Source organism: Cladophialophora bantiana (assembly GCF_000835475.1).
Source record: "Cladophialophora bantiana CBS 173.52 unplaced genomic scaffold supercont1.27, whole genome shotgun sequence".
NCBI classification, from domain to species: domain Eukaryota; kingdom Fungi; phylum Ascomycota; class Eurotiomycetes; order Chaetothyriales; family Herpotrichiellaceae; genus Cladophialophora; species Cladophialophora bantiana.
The window spans coordinates 44,586-59,728 of record NW_015971601.1 but is presented as its reverse complement, the minus strand read 5'-3'; the positions used below and the strand labels follow the sequence as shown (position 1 = coordinate 59,728).

The following is a 15,143-nucleotide window of genomic DNA, read 5'->3' as shown; positions in this document are numbered from 1 at the left end:
TCGAAACGACGATGTAATCAGAATAATATACCTTTGGCTGCAACGGGGCCCACTTAAAGTTAATTCCGAGTTTAGAATTCCTTGATTCTACTCCTCAATGCACGTACGCAGATAGTAAGACCATTGGAAAAAGGAGCCCGTCAGGCTAGCTTCGGTGCTCCTACTGGAAGCAGCAGTAATAGACAAGTTACCACTATCCTATGTCGGATACTAGCCCATGGAACTTGGGCAGTACGCGGCAAACAATGTTATATAATGCATCTATCATGACCCCTTTATATACAAAACACATAAAACGAGTACCTTGTATCGCTTATCTCGAGTACTCATGGAAGCTACAATAATCATGTTTATGCCAATAGATACCCTCCACTCGAGTGAATGACCGTGCCATCCACAAAGGTGTCCCGCATGCAGTACAGATATGTCTCGGCGATATCCTCTGGATTGCCAATTGTCCTCGTCATCGTCGAACTTTTGTACCTCTCCAGAAGAGGCTGAAGTACCTCGTCTGGGAACCCATTGAAGAGCTCCGTCCGCGTCGGACCAGGACAAATACAATTCACCCTGACAGGTCTCAGGTCGACGGCCAGGGCACGCGTGACCCCTTCGACTCCCGCACCCCAGCCCGCCATGAGGACTCGTCCCGGCAATGGCTTGATATTGTTCACGCCGCTGGTGAAAGTTATTGATGACCGGGGACTGCTGTGTACATAGTCTGCTGCCAACTTCCCAACTATGATCGGCACATAGAATCGTAACACGCCATGTTCCGTGATAGCCTTCACATCAGTGTTCGCAAGCGGGATTGATCCCACCTTGTTCCCTGCCGTGTATACAATATGATCGAGTTTTTGCTTGCCTCCCTCCGTTGCGCTGTCGAATAATGCTTTCAGATTGCTTTCTAAGCGGTCCAGATCGTATAAGTCACAAGGATATCCTCGAACGCCGGCGGCAGTACTGCTGATGTTTGCGTTGGCATCAGACTTGACGTTTTCAATTTTCCGAATCGCTGCTTCGAGTTTGCTTTGGTTGGAACTCGATACAATGACCGCGGCACCAAATTCCCGAACCGCCTCTGCGACAGCTAGGCCTATACCGGAGGTCCCTCCCAGTACTAAAACACGCTTTCCAGTGAGTTTCACTGCGTATGGACTTCGTTGGCCCTGTGTCGTACTCATGATAATTGAAGTAATTCACAGCTAGGCGGGTAAAAGAGTGCCCTCAGCTTGTAGCTAGATTCCGACACTGTCGACCACCCTCGTAAGGAACTTGGCTTGGTCTTGGACAGCTGCTGTAATAGTGAGACGGACGTCGTAGTATCACCAATGCATTGCCCAACGCCAAGTCGATGCCAGAGTCATGGTTCGCCACATTTGAAGCAGCTCGGCAACTCCCAAATGTAGTACACAGACAGGGCAAGAAAGTGGTGGTATGCTGGCTACTGGCAAGAAACGATGCCATCGAGCGTCAATCACCCAATGTGAAAAGCGAATGCCCTTCAACCTTCACGTGCTCCCACGGACTCCCGCTTGATATTCCTGCAAACCAAGGAAAAACTGAATGCAGTAGGTGCCGAGCCGTTGCGGGGGCCGGAATTGACCGCAGTTGGAAAATACCGTGATGAGCTAGCGAACGCTAAAGTGGGGCTGGGCCAAAGATGATCTCGACCGATTGAAACGGATGCTGACGTGACTGAGTAATTGATTGGCTACAGAGTTGCAGTGGTTTTCCTCGCTAATATTGTTAAGAATTCTACGGCAGAATTGATGCAAGTATCAGCGCGGAGTGGAGGGCCGCGAGGCGACCGTACCCGATACAGAACCAGTTCCATTAGAGAAACAGCCGATGTTGTGGGACTGTTAGGGTCAAGATTGTCTTGTCCTGAAGAATCGCTGCCTCCGTAATCACAAATCTGACGGCGGCATCCACAAAGTCCTCAAAATCTGTGATGGAGCTGAGCAGCAACAGTATTGCTCGGTGCTAGTGATTATTACAATATCCTTTCTGTCAACCCTGCTCAACTCTCCTCGCCGCTGTGTTGGCATAAAGATTTAAGAGCTGAGCCTCAATTTCCTGCTTGGTGAGATTGTCCGGGTTAACCCTGGAACCTCAGTCTGCCAGACAATGCAGGGATTGCGCCGCCACAGTGCGCAAAGACGAACTTAATGTTGGGATATTTGCGGAAGACACCCTCGCACAGCGTGTTTGTGGAGACTCGAGTAGTGTCAAAAGTCACGTCGATCAATACTGATGACTTACCCCATTCTCCTAGTAAATATGCATTCGGATGAATATGAAACACGGCGCATCTCAAATTTAACGTTTCAAATACGAAGCTCAGTCATGGAGCTGACAGGAGCACGTTGCTGTATTGCGAGGTCGCTGCATATCCATCAAGTTTGGGACCGTCGTATTCTTCGCCATGTTGAATTTCCACCGAACATGCCTCCGCATTGTCAGTGGAAAGGGCAAGCACATGCCAAAGCGAGTCGGATATTTCTTGACGATCTGGTGGGCATAGTAATTTCCTTCACGTATTCTCTCGTGTCTGTTCGGCGTATAACTCAACCGCGACATTGCAACGCCGACGTGATCATTGTGCTTGATGACCTCCTCCGCTGACCAATGCAACTGCGACGGAGACATGACCATGAAATGTGCGACTCGTAGTTGTACCATCAGTTGTGATGCTACTTCGTCAGTGATCGCTGGGAAAACATGACCCTAAACATCGAGATAGCCTTTCGGTACCATGTTGATGCTTTAGTGATCCTAGAATTTTTTGTGAAGAGAAGATAATTGCTGACAGTGTTACTAGAACGTCACTATGATAAACCACCTGAGGCGTTGACTGTCTCACCAATTGCGCCACCTACCTCAACACCAGAGTCACTCTGAGTAGGCAGAGAGACAGATACAATCAACCAGCTCTGGTCATTCCTGTATTGTGTTCAGCAATAATGGATGGTTCTCTTAAACGGTACGCGCCGAACCCAAGAATTGGATTTGCTGACCTACCTACTACTAAGTTCATATCAGAAAGGAATCAACAAATGATTTCATCAACATCCTGCGCACGTCCTCTTCAGGGCCGAACGTATAGGGTTAACGTTGTTGGGGCCATGGCAAATGATCACAATCTTGCTAGTACCGACCCGCCACTCCACACAACTCCGCCGCTGAACTTCGGTAGTTTCCAAGCTTTTCGCGAACCTCCGAGGTGGCCGATCAAATTCACATTCCGGTAAATGTTTGTGAGTCTACTGGCAACTATTTTCTGAAGACCAAAGCAAGCAGCGGCTACCCTCAACATGTACGGCTACTTACTTATCCCCGGTTTTTGATGTTGTCGAATCCAGTGTCACACAAATACGTCGTGGTTCACCTAAATTGGCTTGCCCGTCTCAGCCTCATCTTCTGCAACGACTGATCGCAATGGCTGCAAAATTTGCCTCAGAGACTCTTCCGAAGCTCGCAGCGTTACAAGTCACCGTGTCTCGCGGACTCCTGGCGGCCGGGCTGCTTGTTGGGCTGTGGTTGATTGGAAAGGTATGTCGAATTGAATCCAACTCTCCATCTCGAATAGGGGCCATGTCTGAGCAGCGGACATTTTTCCTTATTAGTGTTTCTACAATTGCTTTATGCACCCTCTTCGAAAGGTTCCTGGACCATTTCTGGCCAAGCTTACCAGCAAATGGCTTGAATACAAGGATCACTCTGGCGTACGGACAGCCACCCTTCATGAAATGCACAAGAAATATGGACCTGTCGTCCGAATTGCGCCCAATGAAGTACTTTTCTCCAACCCAGCAGTCATCAAGAAGATTTACGGATTCAACTCGTCCTACATGAAAACTGCCTTCTATAGCGGATTCGAGGAACCGGGCAGACCCGTCTTGTTCACCTTGAGAGACAAGATGATCCATCGAGATCGCAGGAAGTTGATGGCCCATGCTTTCACCCAATCCACGATCAGTGCAGCGGAGCCTCTGGTAGCGGAGCAAGTGAGAAAGTTCATTGGCCGAGTAACGCGTCAGAATGGCGCCGCGTTGAATGTTTACGCTTGGTTCCGTTCGCTCACCTTGGATGTCGTCTCTTCTCTGTTCTTGGGGGAAGCAATTGGAGCCCTCGACCAGGACAAGCCTCACGAATACATGAACAACATCGATGCTTATTTCCAACTTGCTGGTCTAAAATGGCAACTGCCTTGGCTTCTGCCGTTGACATGGTGGATTCCTCTGTCTTCGTGGCAACACTTTCAGGGAGCACAACGCAGGGTCTACAATTATGGCCGTGCGGCTTTTAAGGAATACATTGAACGGTACGGGCGAGATTCGGGTCGGGATGATCCTTTGAAGAAAATCATCCACGGAGACAAAGATCTCCCTCCACTGTCCGATGAGCAGATTTGTTGCGAGGTTGGCAGCGTCCTCGTTGCCGGTACAGATACCACTGCCACCGTGCTGACATACACTGCATGGGAACTTGCTGTAAACTCTGGCATACAATCCCAGTTGCGAGAAGAACTCAAGACTGTAAAGATGAACCCGGGTCCTTCGGGTGTCCCTCGGTACTCGGAAATCGAGTCACTTCCTCTACTGGATGGCATTGTGCTCGAAGGGCTGCGACTACATGGACCTGCAGTTGCAAGCCTACCTCGTCAGGTTCCTGCCGGAGGTGATATGATCGACGGATATTTCATTCCTGGAGAAGTAAGTTCCCCCCAACTTCTGCTCTCTGATATCTCTTGGCTGTCTGATGGAATTTAGACTGATGGAGATTTAGACCACGGTGTCCATGCAAGCTTACACCGTACACCACAACGAAAACATCTTCCCGGATGCGGATACGTTTAAACCTGGAAGGTGGGCGGACGGTGGGACGCAACAGATGAGAGATGCAAGCCTGCAGTGGTCCAAAGGCTCACGCATGTGCCCAGGACTGCATCTCGCTACAATGGAGCTCAAGATGGTCCTTGCATCGTTGGTCCTTGGATGGACGATCAGCGTGGGTGAAAGGATGGAAGAGGACACCATGGACATGGTGGATCATTTCGTCCTTATGCCAAAAGGCAATTTCTGCGATTTGGTCTTTGAACCGCTCAAGCCGTGAGCTTTAGTCTGAACGATAGCATGTGCAATGAGAGTGACAACGATCTAGAGAAGAGAACCCCATCAAGTAGTACCAGCCATGCCTTGGGGGATAGAGGGCAAATTTTAGTACATAGTTTATTCGAAAGCTGTTTAACAAGTGAACTGTTTGTCTATGAGGATATGTGAATGCTTTGTAGACAACGGTCTATTCGCAGCTTCCAGCACTTCTCTCTGATTTTCTTTACTATCCACAATGGTAAAGTTCCTGTTATTTTCAACTATTTCTTGTTCCCCCACCATTTTTCACCAGTTGCTGTTCGGTCATTTTCTCCGGCATTTCCCAGGAACCGAGCACTCATCTCTCCCAGGATCCGGATCCACGCATTCTTGTGCTCCCATCCGTGATAGTTATCTGGCAGATTTGATTGAGAAAGCTTGACCTTGGTATGGTTCTCCTCGTATGGCGATTTGTCGAGTTCAACATGGACAACCGTAGTTTGCTCATCCGTCCATTCTGGTGACATCCATGTATATTCAATCACATAAGGGCGTTCGGATTTATCGATCTTGGTGAATTTGCCCCAGTGGCCCCAGCATCCGCCTCCACCGCCCATGTCGTAAAAGTCTTGATCGTACCACTCGAACTTGCCGCCAACCTGGGGTTCAATTGTACGGTCGCCGGTTCCCACCCAAGGCCCACGACGGTCGTTGCCATCGAGCCAGACTTGGAATACTCGCTCCGGCGTGGCGGGAATGATATGTTCGACTTCTAGTGTGTAAAAACCCATGATGAGGTACTGATGGGCTGACTATAGGAGAAGATTATTCCTTTCAGTTCAGACCTTTTTCTGTTTTGTCCAACGGTCTTTGCTCACTTTGAGGGGTGGAGCCGAATGGACCGAAGCGCCGACGTTCGTGCATTAACCGAGCATCGCCGATTAGCTACTGGCTTCCGAGGACGATAGCACCGGGAACCGGTCGCTCTGTCAGTTGAATTTCGCAGGAAGGTCCCAGAAGGCTTGACACCTTGCCCTTACCGCGGTACGAGAAGGGTGGTGTGAGTGGTATGAGTGCAAGAGGACTCTAGGATGAACACCTGTTTTGCAACAGCCCGGTTCCACCCTATCGAACGACAATAACTACTTATTACAGGTCAGAGTCGACCATGGACGATAGCCCTTCAGCCAAAGTCCAGACATCGCCCAACTCAGCAAGAACATGGAGCGTCTCGCTGAGACTCCACCCCGATATGTGTCCGCCATTGTAGATCCCAGCCCGCTGGCTCAGAGCCTCCAGTTCGTATTCTCTGGGCGGACGGCACCCAATCGTTTCATGAAGGCTGCTATGACAGAGCAGCTGGCGAGTTGGCATAAAGAAGACCGAGAGAAAAGAGGCATTCCCACCAAGAACCTCATCAGGGTGTATGAACGATGGGCGCGAGGAGGGATTGGATTGATGCTCACGGGAAATTTTAGTGCGTTGACCTCGTCGTCGCACCTGGCGCATGGCAGCTTGGTGTGCAGCTTGCAATTAATTTGCTAATGAACAAGAGCAGTGATTTTCCTGGATCATCTAGAATCCGTAGGCGACCCGATCATCCCGCCAGACGCGCCCTTTCATGGAAAACGATTCGAAGCATTCAAGGAGCTCGCAGCGGCTGGAAAAGCCCATGGATCCCTCATGGTACCTCAAGTATCGCACCCGGGTCGCCTGTGCAACAATTACTTCCAGCAGTTCCCCGTCGCTGCGTCTGCAATTCCAGTCGATATGACCGGTGAGAAGAAACCCTTGCACTTCAACCCGCCTCACGAGGCTTCTCAATCAGAGATCGACGCAATAGTCGATTCTTTCGCCCATGCTGCCGAGTATCTTGAGAAAGCCGGCTACGACGGCATAGAAATTCATGGAGCGCACGGCTTCTTCTTGTCCGGGTTCATCAGCTTGGCCACGAACGAACGTACCGATAGGTATGGTGGAAGCATTGAGAATCGGGTGCGCGTCATTCTCGAGGTCCGCGAAGCGATCCGCAAAAGGGTATCTCTATCTTTCATTGTAGGCATAAAGATCAACAGCACCGAGTTTCAGGCCAGGGACTTCCCCATTGATGATGCCCGCAAATTGTGCGCCGCGCTCGAAGATGCCGAATTCGACTTTGTGGAACTGAGTGGCGGTACGGCCGAGAACACAATCACAGAACACAAAGGCGAGGAGATCCGGGAATCCACGAAGAGACGAGAAGCATATTTCCAAGAATTTGCAGAGAAAATCATCACTGGCCTGTCCAAAACGAAAGTCTATATCACAGGTGGACTGCGAACCGTCGGCGGCATGGTCAGAGCCCTGGACGTGGCGGATGGCGTTGGGCTCGGTCGACCACTTGTGCAGGAGTTTGATCTATGTAATAAGATTCTGGAGGGGAAGGTGACGGGTAGTATTGTGCCCAAGATTGGAGCGGGAGAGTTCTGGCTCGCCCTCATGGCTGGCAACAGAATCATTCGAGAAGTCGGCCAGGGCAAAGAGCCGATGAAACTGTGGAAGGACGAGGTGGTTGCGGAGTTGAGGCGAGACTACGACTTGTGGCTCAACAACAAGAGTTCGGATCGAGAGTATATTTCTTACTACGGATTCCCGTCGACTGAAGAAATGGAAAAAGGTCTGGATCTTGCATTGACGCGTTCTCCAGCCCTGGAAAATAGACCTGAAGGGAATCTTGTGGCACTGCTGTAGCACTGGCTCGGATGCTGAGTCTAGAGAAAGAAGATGGATTGGAAACGGAGGCGTGTGCTCACGTGATGGAACAAGAGCATGAGGTTGCTTGCTATCTGTCTATCCTTTCATCGGCTCCTTTCCTATGTATATGAACATTTAGCCTGTATCAGGAAACAGGTTCCTGAATCTGTCTTGCAAGGCGAACACCACTTCAGACGCTCTATCTATGACTCCGTGATCCTTCATGAACGCCTTAGCTGAACACCTCAAGGTTTCGCCTCAGCCACTACCGTGACCACAGTAGCTAGACTTGGCCCCTTTAATAGCTAGCCTTGCGCTGGCCTTGCAACGAGCAACGTCGTGGAAAAGGGGGTCCGGTATCGCTGGGCACGTAACCTCCCGGTCTCGCTCACCCATTATTGGAATGACCATATCCTTTTAATAACATGTCACGGTGTACAGGGTTTAAATATTGCGAAGGTCGGCAGACACGCAAAGCGGCATCCCTTGACATCGAAAATCGAATCTTATAATTTGACTACCTTCTGAACTAGTGAGTTTCTGCGAAGTCACTGGACTGGATTCGATACCCCGTTGAGCTTGGACTCCCACGTTTTCAACCTACTGGCCAAACTACCGGGTTCGGCATTCGGGATCATGAGAGAGAAGGATCGATCCTTCCCAACCTCAGCGTGGACATCTTCTTGCCCGGATGTCATCCAGAGTCCGTCTTGGAAATAAATAGAAGAGAGCGTGGGTGATGAGTATTGAATGTTGGAGTGGTTCAAAACCATAACATGTGGATTGTTTTCCTGGGTGAGTACTGTGCTGCAAGCAATCTCAAATGCCTTTTAACTTCGAGATAGGTGCCGATGGCGGTTTGGGCCACATTGTCGTTCAGTATGTGCCCAAAACAACGGGCATGCGCATGACTGGCTTCGACGGAGGCGATAACAAGGCGGGCCTCGTCAAATCTCTCGGGGCTGATGCCTTCTTCGATTTCTCCAAAGGAAAGGACATTCTGGCCCAAGCCATGGAGCTGACCACACACGGGGCGCACAGTGTGCTTTGCTTTGCGGCCACAAAACAGACCTATGCATCGGCGCCCGAATATGTGTATGTTGGTGGAGCGGTGATTATCGTTGAGCTGCTCAAGGATACCACCGCGGTGCCCGGTGCGCCTCCCATCATTTTCACGGCTAAGAGGCTGAAGAGAGTCAGCCCCAAGGAGTCCATTTCCTAACGACACCGAGGTCCATCTAACGGTTTTACAGCGTCGAAATCAATGTCACGGGAACTCCCAATGATGTTGAAGAAGCATCCGACTTCGCGGTTCGAGGACACTGGTGCATCGCATATCGGCTAAAGGAACCTTCGCCGACGTGGGCAAGTACTGCAAGTTGATGGGCGAAAGTAAGCTATGAGCTGTCCTGAACAGCGAAGGCAACAGAAACAACGGCCACCCGGGCCGCAATCACACCGGAGGATCGTCTCTTCATCAACGGAGAGTATGAACAGCAAGAAGTTCGACATCATCAATCCGGCCACTGAGAAATTGGCAGCGATCATCTACATAGCAGATGTTGACGATGTTGACATCGCTGTCAAGGTCGCCAAAGTTGCGGTCACAGCCTGGACGGAGTCAGGAGCCCTGGCACCCGTGGGTTATCTTTTCAGACTTGCCGATGCCTTGAACAAGCATGCCGACGAACTCGACTACCTGGACGCCATTTGCATGGGAAAGCCCATAGGCAATTGTATGTTCTGTTGTCTCTGTTCCTTTGATCAGCGAAGACCAAAGAGCTCTCAGCTTCACCACAACCATAGTCATTGGAACCCATTTTGCTGCCAACCTCCTCTGCTATTTTGCCGGAAAATCCGTGGATGTTTGGATGCCAGCTTCCTGAACACAGTCCTGGATTCATGAACATGGTCTGGCGACTACCTTCGGCGTTTGTGCTGCAGTTATCCCATGGTCAGTTGAAATCTTTCCCTACTGGGCATCCCGCATAATACTAACTGTGAAAGAGGGGAACATCACTCTCCTTACATGATTAACAAAATTGAACCCGTCCTCGTGTCTGACCACACCCTCATCCTCAAGTCGAGCAAAAGCATCCCCTTTCAGTCCTTGTCATAGGCCATCTCTGCCAGGAGATCGACCTGCCCAAGGGCATGCTCAATATCCTCTCGGAAATCGGTCGACCATGCTATGAGGCGCTCGCCAAAGACAGGGTCAGCAGGGTCCAGATGTCAAACCAGCCACCACCAGATCAAATGTCAAGAGACGTACACAAAGTCATTCCAAATAGGGCAGAACAATAGCTCTTGGATTGACTACGATATTTCAATCTTCTGCCAGCTGATTTGCAATTGTCATCGCCAATACAGGGACACCAGTCAGTGCCCACTTGCGGTGCTCCCGATCAAGCTCATCTCAAGGAATGATCTCTTGATCTCGCCCCTTCCAGCTGGTAGAATTTTCTTTCACATTGAAGTCATTTGAAATACAGATAATGACAGTGGGGGGCTAGACTGCTCCCCTGGTAAGTTCCCCGGGCCACCATGCGGACTCTTCGGCGGTTCCCCATTTGGTGAATACCGAAACATCGGCGCCACGAGAGTTCGTGTCCTCCAATGGCGCTTCCGCCTGCGCTCATACCAACGCCTAAACCACATCATTGGGAAACTTTCAGCCGAAGAGGATTGGCAGGCTGGAGCCAGCAAGCGCGGGGACAAACGCGGAGAGCGATTCCACTTGCCCAGAGTACGTCTTAGGGGAAATGGAGCAACGACTAGGAGGACGGGATATAGACACATATAGATAATAATGACTCCTCCTAACGAGCGTCTCTGGAGCCTGAATCAGCAACGTGGCAATCTTCGTTCTTCCTTTACCACCCAGACTACCATACTTCTGCTCTTGCGGCAGTATTTTCCTTTTGCTATCCATTCTTCGACTTCAACATGAAGTTCCGAACCCTTCGTGAGCTCGGCCACGACGAGCGCTCAGTGACTCTCGTTGACAACCTGAATAGCCAGAGCGAGGACAATCCTCACCTTCGCGGGACCGACATTGTCCTTGTGCCCGCTCCTTCTAGCGATGTCAATGACCCCCTCCGCTTCCATACCTGGAAGAAATGGACCATCCTCGCCAACACCATCTGCTTGACCTTCGTGTGCAACTTCTGGCTGGGCGGGTTGGTTCCAGCATTTTACATCCTGACTCAGGAGTTCAACATCAGTGAGTCTCAGTCGACGGGGCTCTTGACATGGCCACTGCTGGCTGCTGGACTCTGTGTAAGTCGACGAGTCCCTTGTCAAGAATCGGATAATACACTAACAGAAAGGCATGTAGAACTTCTTCTGGGTGCCCACTGCCGAATATCTGGGTAGACGGCCTGTGTTTGTGATCTGTTCCGTCATGACTTTTGCGTGTTGCGTCTGGGCCTCGGTCGCCACATCGTATTCCAGTCTGCTGTCCTCGAGAACCATTGGTTCATTTTTCTCGTCTTGCCATGAAGCTCTTGGGCCGGTGATTGTCAATGTAAGTCTGCTCGTCAGCAATCCACTTGTTGAGCAAGCATCCAAAAAAAAACTAACGAAATGGAAAACTGTCAGGACATATTCTTTTTGCATGAGAGAGCCGAGAAAGTCGCTTTCTTCGTGCTAGGGATTTACGGCGGCAACTCTCTCGGAACCGTGATATCAGGTTTCATCGTCCAAGGTATGAAGTTCTCTGACTTTACTGCAAACCTGAAGTCCAAGTAGAAATGATTCAGTCATTTTCGAGCATCGTGAACTAATCCAGTCTCTTGTATGGCTATAGGCGTTGGCTGGCGATGGACTTCGGGCGTCATCGCCATCGTTGCGGGCATCAACATGATCACCATCTTCTTCTGCTTCCCCGAGACAAGGTACAATCGCTCGCTCGATTCCGTAGCCACCCGAGCAACGGCACCGACACATACCCATACAGCAGAGGACAACGACGTGACTGGAAAGAGTGAAACCACCGTCGAACACATCAACACCATCACGGACGACTCAGCAATCGCCCCTTTCCTCACCGGTACCAAGAAGACCTATTGGCAAGAGTTGAGTCTTTGGTCTGGCCGAGCGAACCACTCGTTCGTGAACCACCTGATTAGACCATTTCCTCTTTTGGCTTATCCGTCTGTGGCGTGGGGGACGTTGTCATGTGAGAACGGGTTCACTCATTCCTAACCCTGGGCATTCCATTTTCCCTTTGTTGTCTCTCTCTCTCCCCCTCTCTCTCTTTCTTTTCATTTTACACTAACGCAGAACTTTTCAAAACAGTCTCTTGCGCCTTGGCGTGGTTGATCGGTGCTGCCTCGCTCAGCTCCTTCATCTTCCAAGTTGCCCCGTATAATTTCGGACCGGGCGTCAACGGTCTCGTTCAACTCGCTGGACTGAGTAAGCACACACCTTCCGTCAATCTCCTTCCCTTTAAAATAAAGGAAAAATCGAATATGGCATTAAGGAAGATAAGATGGGCCTGAGTTGACCCATTCCGTCTTCTCTAGTTGGTAACCTTGTTGGGGCCTTCTTCGGTGGCCATCTCAGCGATGTCTACGTCCGCTACGTCGCCCGTCGCAATGGGGGTCAATTCTCTCCTGAAGCCCGTCTCGTCCTTCTCTGCTTCGGTGCTGTCGTCTGCCCCGTTGGCCTCTTAATGTTCGGCATCGGAGCCGAGAGAAAATGGCACTGGGCTGTCTTGTATGTCGGATACGGCATGATGAGCGTGATGCCAAACCTCGCAGTCATCGCCATGACGTATTCGGTTGACTCGTACTTCGAAGTAGCTTCGGAAGCCTTGCTCGTCATCAATGGCGTGAAGGCCGTCGCCGCTTTTGGGTTCAGCTATGGCTTCATCCCCTGGACGGCTGAAGCGGGTTACTCGAGTGTAAGTCGAATGACTGCCCGAATGACCGCCCTCTATATATACCTACACCACAACCTCTTTTTTCCTCTCTGATGTGTGCAGTCAGTCACATGCTTCTTTTGTGAGTTATCTATGACTAGCTAGCTGACACGTATGTGACTCAATAGGTCTTCGGTGCGATGGCGGGCATTTGGTGGTTTTCCTTGCTCCTCGCTATCCCCCTCTACATCTGGGGTCCACAGATCAGGAAATACAGCACGGAGAATATGAAGGTCATCTTGTTCTAAAAGGGAGGAAGGGAGGAATAGGTGGCTGATCGGATGATATCCAAACTCGGTCTCGGATCTTGGATTTTGGATCTTCGTTCTTCGTTCGAGGCAACCTACCCACTGTACCTTTCCTGCCCGTTCACACGCGACCAGACGGTAGGCTTGTGCCGGAGTCAGTAAGTAGCAGTTCCGAAACTCGATAGAGAATCATACTGGGGCTGGTGGAAGAACCGATCTAGCAATTATCCGCAGACTTGCCCATTACTCGTTCAGGCAAGGTCGGTACGGAGCATAAGAGCATGAATGAGTCTTTATAGTGGTACCGAAACATTCAAATAAGCAGACAGAATTTAAGGTCGAGTTAGGGGGCCTGGCTTCCCAGTTCATCCAATGAGCCTCACCTATGCATGACCTTTGCTGTCTGTCTTAATCCTCCAGCCTCCTCAAATCGACTATTACTCTCCTTTACTTCCCAGATTCGCGACTCAACGTTTGGTAAAAGAGCTCGGCCGCAGAGATCAAGACGGGTCTGGAATAATTACAAGTATCCCAGCAGCAGAGTAAATACTTAGGTTCACTTTGCTGGACCGAAAGAGTACGAGACTGGAGAACCCAGAACAGATCCCAGCAGCAACGGCAACGAACAAAGGACTTAGGTTGCCCAGACCTCCATTTTTCAATATTCAATGAGGACTGACGACTTGCTATACACTACTCCTGTTCCGCTTGCCGTTGTTTTTGCGGCGCTGCTGTATGCATATGAATTTATACCAGCAGCAGAGCAGAAGCAGCAGCCACAGCAGCCCACTTCTCTCAATCCTTAAAATACATTGCGTCCTAGACCATCAAGCTAGCCATTGGGACAGCTAGTGATGCTCAACTTACCATCTCGACTCAACACTTTTAAGAGAAAAACCGAATCTCCTTTGTAGCTTGAATCAATAATTTATTCTTTGAAAAGTCTAGGTTTTATGGGCAATCAGTCACCAAGCGACATACACTACTACCTACTTCCGTATCTAATAAAGGAGTTACTGATCACAGTGTGATATTCTATACCGCAACGCCTATGACAAACTGCTGAGAACTTAGTAATCTTCTGGTCATAGTTTGGCTTTGATTTCATCCTCGCCGGTCCCTGCTGTGGCCATGTCCCTTGCTTTTGTGGTATTGCCGGTCTGTGTCCACAGATTCGTCGTCTCTACGATCAGCGGTCACATGTGAGGCATCTTCTTTCCAGACATCTCGCTGGTTTGAGCACCATGGAATAATGTCTCGTAGGGGGTCTGATTGGTTCGAGCCAGTGCGCTATCCAGCTCATACTCGGTCAAGCCATATGCGGAAACGATGGCGTCGACCTGGTTCGATGCCAGGTCTTCGACGGCTGTCAAAAAGCAATTTCGATGACCGCGCTGAGGAGGCGACAGATGCAAGGACTACGAGAGACTGGAGTGATGCGGGTTGAACAGGACAGAGATTAGCATTTAGACATTGGTATCTGCCCTCCTAAGGTCCTGAGGACGCCTGCCAATGAGTGGTCAGACTTACCACTTGGGTCAAAGACCTGATGTGGGATGCAAATCTCGCTTGGTTTTTTTTGATCGTACGCACAAAATTCCACAGCTTTTCCAGTAGATATAGTCGGAATGGGCCATGTTGAGAGTGTGGCTGAATTAGCTTGTGTCTCTTCCACGGTCATTGTCTTCGATATGCTTCTTGACGAGCTTGGCCAAATGAGACTCCGGTGCCCGACTCTGTACGTCAGTCGACAACCATTCGGCGGGCGAGTAGATGTTAGGATTCTAGCTTCGCGTCCTGGTTGACGCAATTCCAAGTAAGCGAGGCTCGAGGAACTGAAGTCGAATTTCGTCGGTAGTCCTTCAGGATTGCCCTCGTCACTTGCTGGCCGATGACATAGTTGTCACCCTCGTAGGTCACGGCATTCACAGTGTGGGCATACTTTCGGCCGAATCCAGAGAGGGCGCTGTACCCATGACCACCACAGGCGATGTGGCGGGTCTGGACGCTCAGGCATGCCAGGTTGGTCGAATAGACATTTAGTCTTACGATATAGAGATTCAGGTCCTCAAGCTCGCTTGTATTGCCAGTCTTGAGCATCGTGACGGTGTATTCTTCGTAGGCTTTTCGCTTGGACCGGCCCAT

The 15,143-nt window shown here is 50.2% G+C and overlaps 8 protein-coding genes across 8 annotated transcripts; 4 read left to right on the top strand and 4 right to left on the bottom strand.

Annotated features, from left to right (window-relative positions):
- Positions 1–350: 350 nt before the first annotated feature.
- On the bottom strand, positions 351–1,181 carry Z519_12218 (uncharacterized protein; the record flags this gene model as incomplete). Its single annotated transcript, XM_016769924.1, has 1 exon — positions 351–1,181. The coding sequence occupies one exon, from the start codon at positions 1,179–1,181 to the stop codon at positions 351–353; it is 831 nt and encodes a 276-aa protein (XP_016613776.1).
- Positions 1,182–3,644: 2,463 nt separating this feature from the next.
- Positions 3,645–5,115, top strand: Z519_12217 (uncharacterized protein; the record flags this gene model as incomplete). Its single annotated transcript, XM_016769923.1, has 2 exons — positions 3,645–4,715; positions 4,789–5,115. The coding sequence occupies 2 exons, from the start codon at positions 3,645–3,647 to the stop codon at positions 5,113–5,115; spliced, it is 1,398 nt and encodes a 465-aa protein (XP_016613775.1).
- Positions 5,116–5,374: 259 nt separating this feature from the next.
- On the bottom strand, positions 5,375–5,884 carry Z519_12216 (uncharacterized protein; the record flags this gene model as incomplete). Its single annotated transcript, XM_016769922.1, has 1 exon — positions 5,375–5,884. The coding sequence occupies one exon, from the start codon at positions 5,882–5,884 to the stop codon at positions 5,375–5,377; it is 510 nt and encodes a 169-aa protein (XP_016613774.1).
- Positions 5,885–6,314: 430 nt separating this feature from the next.
- Z519_12215 (uncharacterized protein) lies at positions 6,315–7,823 on the top strand (the record flags this gene model as incomplete). Its single annotated transcript, XM_016769921.1, has 2 exons — positions 6,315–6,570; positions 6,652–7,823. 2 exons carry the CDS (start codon positions 6,315–6,317, stop codon positions 7,821–7,823), a joined length of 1,428 nt encoding a protein of 475 aa, XP_016613773.1.
- Positions 7,824–8,602: 779 nt separating this feature from the next.
- Z519_12214 (uncharacterized protein) lies at positions 8,603–10,130 on the top strand (the record flags this gene model as incomplete). Its single annotated transcript, XM_016769920.1, has 5 exons — positions 8,603–8,621; positions 8,672–9,035; positions 9,080–9,187; positions 9,249–9,562; positions 9,910–10,130. 5 exons carry the CDS (start codon positions 8,603–8,605, stop codon positions 10,128–10,130), a joined length of 1,026 nt encoding a protein of 341 aa, XP_016613772.1.
- Positions 10,131–10,772: 642 nt separating this feature from the next.
- Positions 10,773–12,998, top strand: Z519_12213 (uncharacterized protein; the record flags this gene model as incomplete). The annotated part of the gene is made up of 7 exons (XM_016769919.1): positions 10,773–11,105; positions 11,164–11,352; positions 11,427–11,532; positions 11,635–12,006; positions 12,126–12,242; positions 12,353–12,732; positions 12,879–12,998. The coding sequence occupies 7 exons, from the start codon at positions 10,773–10,775 to the stop codon at positions 12,996–12,998; spliced, it is 1,617 nt and encodes a 538-aa protein (XP_016613771.1).
- Positions 12,999–14,194: 1,196 nt separating this feature from the next.
- Positions 14,195–14,679, bottom strand: Z519_12212 (uncharacterized protein; the record flags this gene model as incomplete). Its single annotated transcript, XM_016769918.1, has 2 exons — positions 14,195–14,364; positions 14,529–14,679. 2 exons carry the CDS (start codon positions 14,677–14,679, stop codon positions 14,195–14,197), a joined length of 321 nt encoding a protein of 106 aa, XP_016613770.1.
- Positions 14,680–14,774: 95 nt separating this feature from the next.
- Z519_12211 (uncharacterized protein) lies at positions 14,775–15,143 on the bottom strand (the record flags this gene model as incomplete). Its single annotated transcript, XM_016769917.1, has 1 exon — positions 14,775–15,143. The coding sequence occupies one exon, from the start codon at positions 15,141–15,143 to the stop codon at positions 14,775–14,777; it is 369 nt and encodes a 122-aa protein (XP_016613769.1).